This window comes from Melozone crissalis, unplaced genomic scaffold (genome assembly GCF_028551555.1).
Source record: "Melozone crissalis strain CALT ecotype California unplaced genomic scaffold, PUWL_Pcris_2 ptg000007l_1, whole genome shotgun sequence".
In the NCBI taxonomy this organism is placed as follows: Eukaryota; Metazoa; Chordata; class Aves; order Passeriformes; family Passerellidae; genus Melozone; species Melozone crissalis.
Genome location: NW_026535785.1, coordinates 4,916,909 through 4,932,488, shown reverse-complemented (window position 1 = coordinate 4,932,488; position 15,580 = coordinate 4,916,909). Strand labels below are relative to the sequence as shown.

At 38.8% G+C, this 15,580-nt stretch overlaps 1 protein-coding gene across 2 annotated transcripts; it reads right to left on the bottom strand.

The window, feature by feature from the left end:
- Window positions 1–1,509: 1,509 nt before the first annotated feature.
- CMC2 (C-X9-C motif containing 2) lies at window positions 1,510–15,122 on the bottom strand. 2 transcript variants are annotated; one of them, XM_054269492.1, is made up of 4 exons: window positions 15,058–15,122; window positions 9,359–9,495; window positions 5,218–5,289; window positions 1,510–2,843 (listed from the first exon to the last, which is right to left on the bottom strand). In XM_054269492.1, the coding sequence occupies exons 2-4, from the start codon at window positions 9,437–9,439 to the stop codon at window positions 2,769–2,771; spliced, it is 228 nt and encodes a 75-aa protein (XP_054125467.1). In that variant the 5' UTR covers window positions 9,440–9,495; window positions 15,058–15,122; the 3' UTR covers window positions 1,510–2,768. The 2 variants fall into 2 exon arrangements, with proteins under 2 accessions (XP_054125467.1, XP_054125468.1); XM_054269493.1 differs by lacking the exon at window positions 15,058–15,122 and adding an exon at window positions 14,803–14,978.
- Between the last annotated feature and the right edge of the window lie 458 nt (window positions 15,123–15,580).

Below are 15,580 nucleotides of genomic sequence, written 5' to 3'. Positions count from 1 at the left end.
CACATCATCTGTATCAGCAACAAAGGACATAATTCCTTGAGGATGTTACCAGCTAAAGTTTACAGGGAAAGATGAGTGGTACATTCATAATATATTAACATTCAGCACTGCAGTTTAACAGGAGACAAGCCCTGTTGTATAAAGAAATTAACACCAGAGCAAGAACTCACCCTGTTGTTCTTCGACTTTGCTGCTGCTATTCAGCAGAATATTTTTCCTTTTACTAAAATATAAAACTTTTAAAAATTAAGGAAAACAGAATGTCATTTAGTTTTCCAGCAAGAGAAAGTACACTACAAATAAAACTAGAGGGATTTTGCTGGACAGTTATAATTCCCTTTGCTCTGTCCTCCTCCTGTCCATGTATCCTAGACTTTTATGACACTTCAATATGGAAAATCCTCATTGTTATGGCCAGAGCTGCCATTTCCCCCTTCTCTTTCCCCCTTCTTCACTTTCCAACATGAAACACACGAGCTTTTCACATGCAATTCAACACGAATTCCATGAAATCTCTTTTCTCTTTCAAATACAATCTGTCAGAAAGAACAATGGGCAAAATGTTCCTATACACAAATGACATTGCAATAAACTGTCTTCAAAGTCTGTAGAGAAAAGGTTTATTTCACCCAAGCTTGCTTTAGGAAACAAGAAAAAAAACCCACATTTACTATTTCACCCTTACCCCTTTCTCTGTCAGATAAATGATCAGTATTTTTACACCAGTGTTTTTCAGCTTCAAGATCAAATTAGCAACATGAACTCTCTGTCAAACAAAAGGAAAAAAACCCACAGGAATCAATGGCACTCTCATATCACACTACTAGTGGGCAATTAGCAAAGAGAAACAGAAGGAAGACCATGCTCAGACTTTCACTAAGTAAACAAAGCTGATCTGTAAAATAGATTTATAAATAAATGTAGTTTAAAGTATCAATAGGAATTGTGTGTGCCATTTGGTCTTTCATTCACTAAGCACATTGATCTTTGCAAACACAATTCTGACTAATGAGCTGTGTTAAGTGGCTCTTGGTTTCTTATTTTGTTGCTTTGTGAAAGACTGGGACTCACAGAAGCTGATTAAGGAAACAAAAGCTTCAGTGCTTCTGCACTCAGCTATCAGCTTCTCAACCTAATCTCTGGAACAATTCTCAATTTATTTATTTACTTAAAGGCTACAAATCCTATTTAAGAGCTTGCCTGAAGTAGGTTGTGTCATCTCAAATGGAAGAAGTACCATGGATGCAGAGTTCCAAGACAGGGGAGTTCACTACAAAGTACCCTTTCAAAATACTCTGAAAAATACCAATAAAGGCTGCACCACTTCCAACTATTCAAGTACTAATCCAAGCAGTGCATCATTTACTTGTTCTAAGAAACAAACATCGTGTCAAGATGCAGAAACAATTGCTTCAGCTTTGCTTGGAGCTGTCACTGAAAACATTTGTGGTTTAATTTTACTGATTTAATTGGGTCCATCGAGGTATTGAAAAATAAAATTATTCTAATTCACCCTTCAAAAGAGCTCACAAAATACCATTTTCTTCCAAAAACAGGGGCACGTACCAATTTCAAGATTGAGTATCAACAATGGTTCTTACAACAAATCATGTAATTCACTGTAAAACAGGCACCTTTTTTCCAAAAGTTTTCTAGATACTTTGTATATTTGGCTCAACAAAATTTATATTTTAAAAAAGTCCTTTGCTGCTAGGCAGAACAGAGGCATTATTTAAAAGTAAGGCGGATCCAGCAGACACACAGAGAAGCAGCTCCACCAGTGGACAAACCAGTGTATGTTTTGATATCAAATCTTCTGAATTCTGAGACTTGTTCTGGGCTTCCAGCAGTTTGATGGAAAATAAACACCTTTGATAGGCTAACAAGGCAACCTGGTCACACAACACACATGGACTTGCCTGAGAAAGTTACACTTTTCTTCACTTCAGTGTCAGCTTTGCTTCAACCTCAATTGTCATAATGTGATTTTACTTTTGTACCAGAGAAAATGGAAGAACTTCAGCTTATCTTTTTGGCGGCACTCCTCTTCAAAAATCACTCAGCACACATTGATTGTACTCAACAAAAATCAAGGGGAAGCTTTGTAAATCCCTGGAAATGTTCCATTCTGAATTTCTAAAGCCGCTTGTTTTGGGTATGATGAACAAATTGTCTTACAACAGTCTACACTGTACATATGGTTGGCAGGGAGGATTTGTAATCTTCTCAGCTGAAGACAGTAGCTTCATCCTTTTAGCTCCCATAAAAATACTAGAACTCCAATTACTCCTTGATAGGAAATTCCCAATTTCAAGCCACATCTGTTTAAAATTTCTCTTTCCTAATCCGTTTAAAAGTGTTATCACAACACTACAAAAAGTTATGAAAAAAGTAACTTAGTGTTTTGCAATGAAAAACAAACAGAAAGTCACTACAAAGCCTATGATATGAAAAAGAAACTGCTAAACACAAGGAGATAAATGCAACTCAGTACAAAGTGGGGAACACACAGTACCTCACACACACCAACTCCTCATTACTTAACAACCATAAAAATGCCAGAACAAAGATTTGCCACCGTAGTTTTCTTTTAGAGGTCGAAAATTAACTTAGGTTGTGAGTGATGTATGGTATTTATTTTTTTCACATTGTTTGCCTTGCTGGGAATGAGTATGCATTAGATGCCTTTATTTTGTCACCATCTCACACACCACAGGCTGGACAAGTGACATCCCTGTGGAGCTGCAGCTGCCCAGCCCCAGCAGCGCTCACTGCTCTGCGGCTCTGTGCGCGTTCATCATCCTCTGTCGCTTCTCCCGGTTCCTGCGCCTGTTTTCTTCGTACTGCAAGTCAGAGAAGGAAATTAATACATCAACTGTTATCATTAAACACATGTGTCAAATTTAAAACTGTAGAAGCATTTTTTACCCAGTGTGGAGAGCCTGGTTCAAACATGGCTTAAAGAAAGAGGCCATGAAAGTATACAGCTGATGGAAAAGTAAAAGGCAGCTGTAAAGCAGCAGTTCCCAGGCTTGATTCTGTAAATAATTAGGTTCTCAAGCACATTTTTTATAAACAACAAGATTCTCAGACAGTCTTGTCATAACAGGTAAACATTCTGTCCTTGGCTGCTCTGGGAACAGATATGAAGGTTTTGAGAACTTTTCATATCACGGTGAGAACACTGGTCTTGGTTTCAATAAACAAACCACAGGTATTGTAAACAAAAGGAGGGGTTAGAGTTTTCTCTGTAGCCCATCGTGAGCTCGAATTTTGCAATATGCATTAGCTTAATTAACACTGTTATAAAAGGTGGCTGATTTGATCAATAAATTGGAGTTGATGCTGATCAACAAAGATGGGTCATCTCCCTTCGCCTTCAACAACCCAGGAACAGAAACAATACATTTGACTGATGTGTTAGAAATACAGCTCTTGTTAATATCTAGATATAGGTTTGTTTTTACTTTGAAATTAACATTTGTACTTTGAAATTAACATTTGTTCCATTAAAATACAGGTTTCTAAGTTTGAGGTTATTAAGCTAAAGAGCCTTAGAACATTCTAATAATGAATATTCAGTTAATCTTAAGGAGGAACTTAATTATACAGTGATCTAATGTACACAGCTACACTTCACACATGAACTAGGAAAAAAAAGTTGCACTGGTGCTACTCTAGAGCACAGGTCAGGCTCTTTTCCTTTTGCAAGATACTGATTAATGTGGATCTGCCTTCTGAAAAATGAATTTGTCATCACAGGCTTGGTCTATTTTTGATCCTGGTCATTAACTACAAGCACAGATAAAGAAGGATACCAAGATGAAAGGAACAAAGACAAATTTGGATTGAATGAGAGTGTAAGGCATGTGGGGATTTTTAATGGTTTAAACAAGAACCACAACAGAGGACTCCAGTATAAAATGCAATCAAGAAAGCCTTCACAGCTAAGATACTTGTATAAGATCATCATGCTTTCAAGTACCCCCTGCACCAGGAGAATCTTGAAGAGCCCTTCTTTCATGGCAAATGAAAAGGAAATATTTTCATGGCTCAAATAAATGAAAAATTAAAAATCAATGCACCATTTGATATGTATTTCATGAGAAGAAAATTATTCTTGTCCTTAGGTTAGAGCATATATTTGTTCAATATTTTAATAATTGGTATCAAGAATAAAACCCAAGTAAGCCACAAATATTCAATTCTCTATATAATGTAATAAACTACTAAAGAAATTGATTTTGAAAAGGATTTGTAGTTTTTCATCCATTATACTGATTGGTCTATAACTGAAATAATGACCCAAAACATTACTTAACATTTACAGAATGTTTAACTTTTTCCCTTGCCAATATTTAATTTTTCAATAACCCATCCATGCTTTTATGTAGAATGAGAACAATGGATCTTTAAAAACTACATCTTTACCTATTCAATATTGGTGAACAACCTTTCAGGGGCTTCCTAGTAATGGCATATCAATATAAGCACATTTTAAGAAGGCAAATAAATATAATCATCAAGAACTCCTCTAATGGAAAGGCTTCAGTGGAAGAAAAAATAAGAATAATAAGATTATGTGGAAAGAAACTTTTTAGTATGGTGAAATTTATGTAAAAATTAGAAAGTACAGTTTAAAGTTAAAAAGTGTGTGAAATGTTCATTTATATGTTCTGTCATGTAGGTACAACTACCATAAATATAAAGAGCACTCTTCTGAAAATGTGCCTATTAAAACAGTTAATCCACCTAAACTCTGTCTTCATTCCTTCATATCTGCAGATATTTTCATTTAGGGCCTAACTCAGCAACTCATTAAGCAGTTTCAGTCAGTGTAACTGACTTCAGCTTTAAGTGTTATTTATGCAGAAGTGACCATTACTGCTTTATATTAAATTCTGTGCAAATACCACTACTAAAAAAAAATTAAGAAAAAAGTCAGAAGCAATCTGTGAAGCATCAGTTCCTATCTGCAATATTTGTTTCATTAAAATGTGTTTGCCTATTTCTGTATATCAAAAATACACCATGCCATTTGTTAATGCCAGATTTTATTTGACAAATTTATTTTTAAAAGTTTGGATTTGGTCTCAAGTGCCCACAGCAGAACGTGCTTGAATTTATTGATTCATACTACTTAGTAAAAAACAACTCTAGTTCTCTCCCATTTTTTATTAAGCATTTAACTCACAATATTTATAATTTATTGCTCACCTCTTTCTTTAAGCACTTCCTCATCTCACGGTCAATATCATTGCAGTGGCCAAAAAACTTCAAAACATTGTGCTGATGAGTTAAGGAGAAAAAAAAATTACAATTCAAAGGTTTTTTCCTCTGAAGCTCTGTATTTATTTAAATTCATTTGCATTTTTCAACATATCCTGGTCTTTTCCTTTCCCTTTCTTGTGAAAAGTGGTGTTTGGCAACTTCTTTCCCAAGCAGGCAGAGGTTCAAGCTGCCCCTGAAGTTCACTTGAGCCACCCCTGCCTGGCTGAGAGTTGAAGGAACTCACCATGCATCACCAAAGGAGGACACCTAAGCTGGAGCTGTTGTTTAAATGCAGAACATAATTTTATTGATCTGGAAGTCAGTCTCACAACTCTCACTCACCCTTGGTTAAATAACATACAAACAATAAATACTCTGGACTCCAGGTTGTGATGCAGAGGCAATGTCCTCCCTGCATTAGTTTTCATTATTTCTTGGTCACCCAGAGAGGCAAAGGACTCACTGCTCCATTGTCCCAGCTGCATGAACAATGTGCTGTTGGTCCAGAAGATGCAGGCACCAGGCTTAACTGACTGGAACATCAGAACCAGAATAAAAAAAATCTCTGGATCTTGAGGTTAATAAATAAGCTGCATTTACCATCTTTATGGCACAGCTCAATTGTGGGCCTTAACCACATTTAAGTGTTCCTTATTTTCTAAAAAAACTGCAGGTCTTGTTCTCATGAAGGCTCTCCACAGCTAACATGATGGTATTCACCATAGAAATCTGTCCTCTTAGCCAGGATTTCTCAGAGCAATTCCATTTTTCTGGGCATTAAAGCACTCTCAGAATGCATGGCTGTAGGGGCACTGCCTTTTCAGGGCCATGCTGGTGCCATGTTACAGAATGTCAGGGCAGGACCTGGCAGCAGAGCACCCAAGTGATTTAGAAGACCTGAAGGAGGGGATTTTTAGTAGATATTTGCAGCTACACAATGAATGGAGACAACTCAGCCAATCTTACAGACAACTCATGAATTCAAACAAAAAAGACCAAGAAGAACAAAACAGATGCAAATGAAGTCCCTTCCACATTTCAGAGGAAATTCTATGTGCATTTCCTGACCAAGCAGCTGGATGGATTCATACAAGTGATCCATGAACACTATTAAGGATTCAAACTATGAACAAGATCTCACCCAACAGAACACAACTGAAGTAGGAGTGGGTTGATAAAGTTTATGACAAACACTTTACTACAGCAGTGCTATAATTAGCTTGTTTATACCTCTGTGATTTATGAAGGGCATCAGATGGCTGAAGCAGTTGCACAGAACAAGTTGTCACTTTACTGCACACTGCTCTTGCTTTTACAACATTTTCATTCCAGCTAATACAGATTTAATTTTGTATTCTACTTGCATACCTGCATGTTAAATTTCAAGGTGAACACTCACATTTCAAGCTAACTCCACTCTGAGTAGTGCATACAGTGGGTTTAACATATGTTTATTTAGCCAGATTCCTCAAATGTCAATTCTTGGCTGAGATGATAAGGGAAACAAAGAATGAGTTTCTCAAAAATAGCTATTACACTAATTACAGTGGTACAACTGCAACACAATACACATTTCTTTGAGCTACTACCTATAAAAATTCGTTTATTTATAGCACATACTTGGCACCAGAGTGGAATTATTAAAAAAAAGAAGTGACATCAAATAGGAATCCCATTAACCTCTCTTCACTTGATACAAAACTTGATATACAGGACAGGTTCTAGATTAGGGATAAAGTAAATCAAATTGACTGTTGTGAAAATGGACACCCAATTTAAAAATAATGCTTTTCATCCCTCAGGAATGGCAATTTAAATTGCAGATTAAGGTTCTTAGGACATTTTGGCATTTTAAGAAAACAGCAAGTAGTCATCAATAACTCATTCATATCACTGACTTCAGATTTCAGTGAGTTAAATTTAAAAAGAATATTTCAGTACATTCCCACTGAATTTCAAATGAAAAAGTATTGCTCCCTTTCAAGTGAGTGTGCAAAAGTCATCCTCACCCTTTCTGTTCTGAGACTGCCAGCACAAACATCCTCTCCCAGCTGAGCACAAGACTGACAAAAGTAATTCCTCTTCATGCAAAGATCAACTTCAAACAAAACCAAGAGAAGATAATTCTGTGCATGATTATTATTGCTGCTCCCAGTGCCTTCATAAGTCAGACTGACAACAGATTCCTTTGAATCACTTGCTGCCAGGGAGTTCAGGTGTACCCTTTAGTGCCAGTTCTCAAGGCAGTCCAATAAGCAACATCACACAACTCCATGATACTTCTATCTTCAATTCATTTAAAACAAAAAAAAAATCCAAACCACAAACAAAAAGCCAGCCAGCCATTCACTACCTGCAAGCAGTAAATCAATACTGCTGCATTCCTACTCAAAGCACAGAAAGCTCCCCTAGGTATTCAGGACAAATCTGAATGTATTTTCTTTCCTAATTGGATTTGTTTTCACAATTATGAAAAAATAATTCCAGCAGTTTCACTTTTTACTGCTTACATGCTGCCTGTTCTCCTGACTGATGGTCATTTGGCAATCCTTTTGATACCTGCAGTCTTCTCACTAAATTCCAGCTACAGAACATTTACCCACATTATGACATTAAAGTTGTTGCAAAAAATATCAACTAAAAAATGAAAGGAAAAAAGTTTCTACAGTCTCTCAAACTACATAAAGCATTTTTAGGCAAATTAAAATTTCTGAACTCAGAAGAAAAGCATAATTCCTACATTCAATTCAACTTTCAGTTTTAAAGCTTGGAGATGTTCTGTGCAGGAGCAGTGGAATGGAAGTACCACCTGTGAGATGGTATCAACAGACTGCAGTGTGCTCATCTTTCAAGATACTGCACTCCAAGTGCCAACAAAACAAATTGCATGTTGCTGAAGAAAATCAGAACAATATACTCCCTGCAAATGAATTTTAGTATTAAAACTCTGCTCCCTTCATTGCTGTAATTTAAAAGTCATAACAAGGTGTGGTGCTGAAAATGTTTTTTAATAAGTTACTTTAGCTATATTAAAATCTTGCAAAAATGTTGTTACCCATCTTTCAGATAAAATGTCTTCTCTCACATTTTGTGAATTATCAGCCTTGCTTCTCATCCTGCAATGGCTTTTGAAAAGAAAAATTTACAATTCTGTTCAAAACTAATAAAGCTAACATTTGTATTGTTTTAGAATCCAACTGCATTAGAAAAAAGAATCAACATCACAACCAACCATGGAGGTGAAAATATTGTAGATTGCATGTACTGGTGTAAATCAAGAGCTTTCATAATCATAGTGAATACTTAAATATTTTTATCTTGGTAAAAACAATGAAATTTAACTTTTTTATGCAATAATACCTCAAGATTATTTCTGCAGAATATCTATTTATAATATACTGGGAAAATAATTAACAACATGGCAAAGATGCTGCAGAAAGCTTTCAATGCAGGGGCCAAATCTACATTTAGGAGATGCAGACAAAGCAAATTTATAAAAAGGCTTTTAAACAAGTGAGATAAGGATTCCATAATCTTGAAGCAATGAAGAGCCTGGAGAAGCCTGAACACAACTTAGCATTTCACATCCTTGAGTGGGTGCCCAATTAGAAGATGGAAGTCAAGGAGTAATTCCCAATTATCTCTCCAAACACTGAACTGTGGCTGTGGGGATCCCCATCCACACATCTGCTTTAACCACCCTGAATCATCTGCCCCAGGCACAGCTGGAAGATGGAGATGCTGTGAGCATACAAAAAGAAGACATTTGAAGCTGATTTTATCATTGATTTTTGAGGGGTTCACAGTACTAAGAGATGCAGAAGTTATTCCAGTTCTTAAAACAGGTCCCTAAGTGTTAAGCTGTAGCACAGAAAATGTTAAGGTATGTTGTATTTCCTAAATAAGTCACTGGCATGATTTTACACAGTCATCAGACAGCTCTTCAGTGCAAACACACCAGTTATATTTCATGGCTGTTCTGCCTAGAGGAGGGTTTTCTCTGCATGATCATGTAATATCACCACTAATTTATCTGACACTCATTTCCCCAACCCACCCACTCTTTTCTCTGCTCAACACTTCTTACCTCCCTGTGACACTTCTTGAGCAGACTGATAATTAGGTTACACTCTTCAGTGTGCAGATGAGGAGACAGGTCTGGATGCATCTTTAGTTAGGGATGATTTTAGTAGCACAGGGACAGGAATCTGAGAAAATTTCCACCTGCCAACATTAAAACAGTGTCACTAGCAAGTCTGATTTAACATAAGATATTATCACTGTGTTATTTTATCAATATTTGAGATCAAAATGCAGTTAATCATATCATTTATATTAAATGGTTACAGTCATTAAACCCAGCACATGTCTGATCTTCTACACAACCCAAATGTTAACAGTCAGCTAGAAGTTTATAATCTTGGCTATCGCAGACAAACACAAAACTAAGATTTTAATTTTCAGGGACTCTCTAGCAGCATTAATCTTTCTTGAACTCCAGATTATCTTTTCACCTTCCTACTTCAATTTTCTGTTTTCTTACTTTAAAAAGTTAAGTGTATGTGATTTTCTTTCTACCTTTTACAAAGATTACAACAGGAAGCTCAAAGCACTCGGGGAACTGGCATCTTTTTTAGCTATCTACACACTTCAAAAAAATCCTAATCCAGACATTGGTGATGCTTGAAAAACCAATAATCACTTCATCAAAACAGCATTGGTATTTTTTTAAATGACAAAGAATTGAAAAGTTCCTTCTTGCAACTGCATGTTGCTGCCTCTTGCTCTTTCACCATGCTCCTGTGAAAGCAATGGGATTGCTCTCCTACAGGAATCCCCCACCCCATCACACAGTGGAAGGAAGCATTTAGGTTTCTGTGATGTTTTCTTTCTGAAACACTAAAGGGGGACACCCTTTCTTGCAGGGTTCTGTGGAGAGGGAGCAAGTTCTTCAGTTGAAATGGATTGAAAGCATCATATGGCAGTGGCTGAAGGAAGATGACATCTTTGTTCAGGAAGGGGAGGAGAAAGCTCCAGTTCATACCAGGATAAATGGGCTCATCTTGGTGAAATTTTATTTTTATGGTCCATACTGCCACTGAATTAGGGTGATGCCTGTTTGTTTGCTTAGTATTTTGTCCTTTCCCCTTCTCCCAAAGGCATCACCTCTCCAGTTGCAATACCAGGCAAACACCACCACAACCTGCAGTGAGCAGCCAGCCCTGTATTAACACTCCTGCTAGACAGACTGGACAAATGCAAGCAGCCAATGGTCAGATTTTACTATTGCAAAATCCCAAAATTCAGCTGCAGGTCTGACAATTATAATCTCCACTGCTATTCCTAGAATGCTCAAGGAATATATTCAGCTTAATATATATGTACACTCATATATCCAGTACTCCCATTATGTGTTCAGCTTAACAAGAGTTAGATTCCCACAAGCAAACTTAATTTTAAAAATCCAAACATTTAAAAGCCACTTGAGAACCATGAGAATATGTTCCACATAGTGTTGTAGTGATTTCTTCCAAAACCTTCCCCATGCTATCTGGAAGTCCAATATTACACTACACTTACTCTTAGCACAGAAGTTGTTGGAAACTGTACAAGTTGCTTAAGCATTCTTTCCAACAAATTAACAAATGAACCTTTAGAAATATGACAGCAGGAGCACGACTGTAACAGCAAAGTGATTCAGAACCCTGCTGTGTTATTGCCACCAGCCTTTGATTGCATGCCACACAAAGTCAATATGTTTTAAATTTATCAGTAGAGTTTTTTGATAGCTCTGGAGTTAGCATTCCCCTGAGAGGGTGACCAGCTCCATGGCTGTGTGTTACTTTACCATGTGGGAACCCAGATGATTATTAAAGCTCTTCATCATTCAGCTCTGCCTGTGCCTCCTAAAGCTGTCATCTGAGCTGGCAGTGTCAGGAGAAAGCCAGAGCAGTGTCCAGAGAAACTGGGAATGCACATCAGCACAGGCCAGCAGGTCAAATGGAGCATTCCAAGGGAAGAGTCATTATTTCTAAACCAAGAACAGCAATCACTGCCATTGTTTGCAGAAGTATTCTCAGACCCTGGATGAAAGCCACCAATGCCACCACCAGAGGTGATGGTGCATTTTTAGTTAAAAGCCTTCTAAGAACTCCAAGGGATTTTCCAGTGGCCCCTCTTGTGAAATCGATACCACAAATCAAAGGTCTAAACTGTCACACCACATCAGTACTCCTGAAATTTTCAAATAACATTCAATATTAGAATGTTGAAGTTCTAGCACTCAGTTCTTGCAGGATGTGATGGACTAAGGAACAAAACATCTTTCTGAGCCTCCCTGGAGGCTTTAAGCACTCCTGAAGTTAGGACAGAGCAGCGTTCCCAGTGCTCAGTATTAAACTGATGTTCAGGAATGTCAGATAAGACAGTGGTCTATAAATGAGCAGGGAAAGCTGAAATCTTTTTGCTGGAGGGGAATGACTGACAAACAGAAGCTTCAATGGAAACAACAATTTGTGTGAAGAAAGGACATTGGTTTCCTTAGTTTCTTTTTAATAACATTCTAATGAAAAATAAGAATTGCAAGTTGCCATCTTACCAGAATCTAACTCCAAATGGACAGAATTTTATACAGGTAACTCAAAGGGAATTGATACATAAAAGAATACTGGGAAAACAAAACAGAACAAAAAAATCACAGGAAAAAATCGTGAATAAGTAATATAAATTGCTCTGAGGAAACTACTAACAGAAATGTGGGTAAAGAATGCCAAGGTAAACACACAATTTCTGTAGAAGAAATACTGGAAGTGAAGTAGAAGAACAATATTTAGAAAATACAGGAATTGCTTCAGAACTGCAAAATGCTAAGCAAATGTTAATATCTGAAGTGACTATTTGGAGAGAAGTAAAGAAATTATCTCTTTACATAATGGCACTGACATATTTCACTGGTTTGCACAGAAATGTTCTGCCCTTTAATGTGTTTGATGAGAGATTCAGTGCAATTTTTTCTTTCTTGATAAAAATTACATTACATAGGTATCTCAATAATTTGGTTAAAATACCTTAAACATTTCTATAAACTATTAGTCTCTGAACATAGAAAACATGGATGAAGATAATTAATCTTTCAACTTCCTAAACCAGTTTCTATATCTATGTTATTCTCCTGGGAAAAAAATAATTAAGAAATTGTCACATTCCAGTGTCATATCCTGCCTGGTTTCTCCTTAAGTAGGGAAAATATAGAATATTCCAGCTGTATTGTTTCCAACATAAAACAGATTCTTTTTCAAAAGCCTAAAGCTGAAAATTCTCTGATAATGATTCTGAACTTCCAATACTAATATTTCTGTTTAGAAAAATAATGTACATTCCTTGTAAGCAATCTTGGGAGACTGAGCATCTCAAATTTTCTAAAAGCAATCAACACATAAATTACTGAGAGGTGATACTCATCCCTAATCTGAAAATTGATCTATATTTGTGTTCAATACATTAAATACTTCCTAATAATGGCAAAAGGAACCTACAGGTACTACAGAATTCAAATAAAACTGCTGACACACAGGAAGGAGGCAGAAACCAAAGGCTGACCCAAAAAAGGAGGGAAAAACACTGTGGGCATTTCATGTTTGACACCAAAATTTAGGATAAAATTTCTCTCCACATGCCAATTTCTCCTCCTGACTTGCTCACACTTCCTGTGTGGAGAAACAAAGGCTACAGTACATTCTCACTTCTTCCCAAAATCAACCATGAGGTCAGCATGTCAGGAATCCAGGGGAGTTCCTTTCCTTTCACAGAAACTCCCATAAATATGAACTAACCAGCTCCCTGATGCAGCAGGAAAACTGAATTAGGTTCCTTTAGTTTTGCTGCTTAGCCCAATGCTGAATCTTTCCATGCTTGAGGGGCAACAATGAAGGGAAGGTTTAGATCCAGGTAATTGTTTCCATAAGATGCTTTGTCTATATTTAATTAAAATATGTAAGTAGACTATTTTTTAAACTGAGTTTTACTATTTTTCCATTTGAAAAGAACACAATCATATTTTTTTTCAACTTTCTAAGATCAATGGTAAAAAATACCCAAACCACTGTTCAGAAAAATGACCTCTTAAAGCAAAATGCGAATCCTTGTTTAGCAACCCTGCTGATGAAAAATGCCACCTGAGCACTTGTATTCCTAAGGATGAGGCTCTTTACAGGAACACAGAACACAAACATTTGCTGCAGGCGCTCAAACAACGCCCACAAGGCGGCAGCAGGAGCGTGCAAAGCCCAGCAGGGACTCACAGCAGGGAGGGGAACAAACCCACCACTCCTCTCTGCACGTTTAACATTTCTTTTTGTGGTTAATGTCACTGTCTAACTTGATTAATACAAAACATTTGGAGTTTCACGTTCTCGGTTATACCGTATTGTTCTGTTTGGTGTTTGGAAAAAATATTTACAATCTCAACAACTTTTTGTTTACTCAAATCCTCTTTTCTCTAAGATTGATTGTATAAATTTTTAGCATAAAAAATCCAGCTCTAAACCTAACAGGCTGATGTTTACCTCAAGGTATCATTCGTGCCACTTCAGCAGAAATCCTGCATTCCTAATGCTCTTTCCTACACAAATAATTTTGACAAAAGCTTTGAATAGTCAGTGATCAGTGAAAGGATAAATAACAGCAGCAGAATGAACTCACCTGCTTTTAGTACCTGATGAAACTACACCATACCTGATTTCATACTTAGCAAAATAAATTAAGAAGGTGTTAATCCTAAGGAACAGAGCAGGTGGAACACCAACTTGAATACTAATTTCTACAACTCTATTTAAGGTTGAATAGGTGATTGAGTAAAGCAGTAGAAGATATTTTCACTTCCTGGCAATTATGTAAGGTCGTATTCATACAAGAAACATCAGCAGAGTTTTGGCATAAATTGTGGGATATAGTGCAGAATATGCAGATAAGAATGACAAGATGCAGACAGCATGAAACAAAGTTTCCTGTCCAGTGGAAGGTGTCCCTGCCTGGGGCAGGGGGGTTGGAACAAGATCATCCCTGAGGTCCCTTCCAACCCAACTCACTCTACAATTATATAAGGACAAGGTGCTGTCACCAAATTCCTGCTTTGCCAGCTGCTCTCGTACCTCAGCTGCATCCACCACACCAAGCTTCATTCGATCTCATCTCCTTTTTAATTATTTCCCAAAGAAGAATTCTATGAACCTGTCAAACTCTTGTTAGTGTAAACCAGCTTTTCCCCTTCAGAGAGAAAGGGATCAAGAGGATTTGTTTCTATGTTGGAAAAGACAGGCTCTGACCCTGCTAGCAAACTGATCCCGTGGCCAAAGGCAGGCGGCACTCGCACAAAGTAAACATTGCTCAGGTTCTGCCACGGGCTGCGAGGGGCTGCCAGCTGCTGTGACCACGTTAATGCGGGGGGTCCCACTGAAGCAGCTCCTCAACGCTCCCGGGAGGCCTTAAGGAAGCGACGGACACACGGACACACAGACAGGAGAAGCAGCTTACGGCAGCCACAGCGGAGAGACCCCAGATCTCCCTCAGGGCTGCCCTCCCAAAGCCCTCCGGGAGCTCCGCAGGACGTTACGCGGTGAGCGGAGGGTCCCAGAAGGCGGACCCGAGCTCGGCGCGGCACGGCCCCCCCACAAAGCCAGGCGGTTGGAACGGAATAGGGCAGGAGGGGGGAGAGTTTCCCTTTATACCCTCTTTTCCCTGAATTCTTCCCTTTCCCGCTGGCTCTGCCCGAGGCCGCCCCTCACTCACCCCGGTGCGGGGCGGACGCAGAAATTCGGACGGCCCCGGCCGGAAGCCGCCTCGCAGCGGAGAGCGCAGGCGCCGGAGCGGGGCGGGGCTGCGGGCGGGGAGCCCTATGATTGGATGGACGGGGCACGGCGCGGGGTCTGATTGGTCGGTTCGAAAGGCGGGCGCGGGAGCGGCGTGAGGTGGCGGGGCCGGGGCAGATCCGGTCTGCTCGGTCGGATACGGGTTTTGCGCGCCCGTGGCCGCTGTGCGAGGGCCCCGGACAGACAGCATCGGACCGGACAGACAGCAACAGCAACAGCAGTAGCAACAGCCCTCCGCTCGCACCAGGCCTCGGTCAGTCAGGGAGACTGCTAAGGGCGTGACGAGACTTGGTTTGTTCAGCTTGAAGAGCGGGAGACTGAGAGGGGAATTCACGGCAGTGTGCAACTTTCTCCTGAGGGGAAGGGGAGGGGCAGGCAGTGATCTCTGATACCAGTGACAGGATCCCAGGGAACGACATGAAGCTGTCTCAGAGGAGGTTTAG

Excerpts from the sequence above, each read along its gene's own strand:
- CMC2 (XM_054269492.1), bottom strand. The coding sequence starts at position 9,439 with ATGCATCCAGACCTGTCTCCTCATCTGCACACTGAAGAGTGTAACCTA. Across the intron at positions 5,290-9,358 it reads TCAAGAAGTGTCACAGGGAG|CACAATGTTTTGAAGTTTTT; the intron begins GTAAGAAGTGTT and ends TTAACTCATCAG. Across the intron at positions 2,844-5,217 it reads GGAAGTGCTTAAAGAAAGAG|TACGAAGAAAACAGGCGCAG; the intron begins GTGAGCAATAAA and ends TCTGACTTGCAG.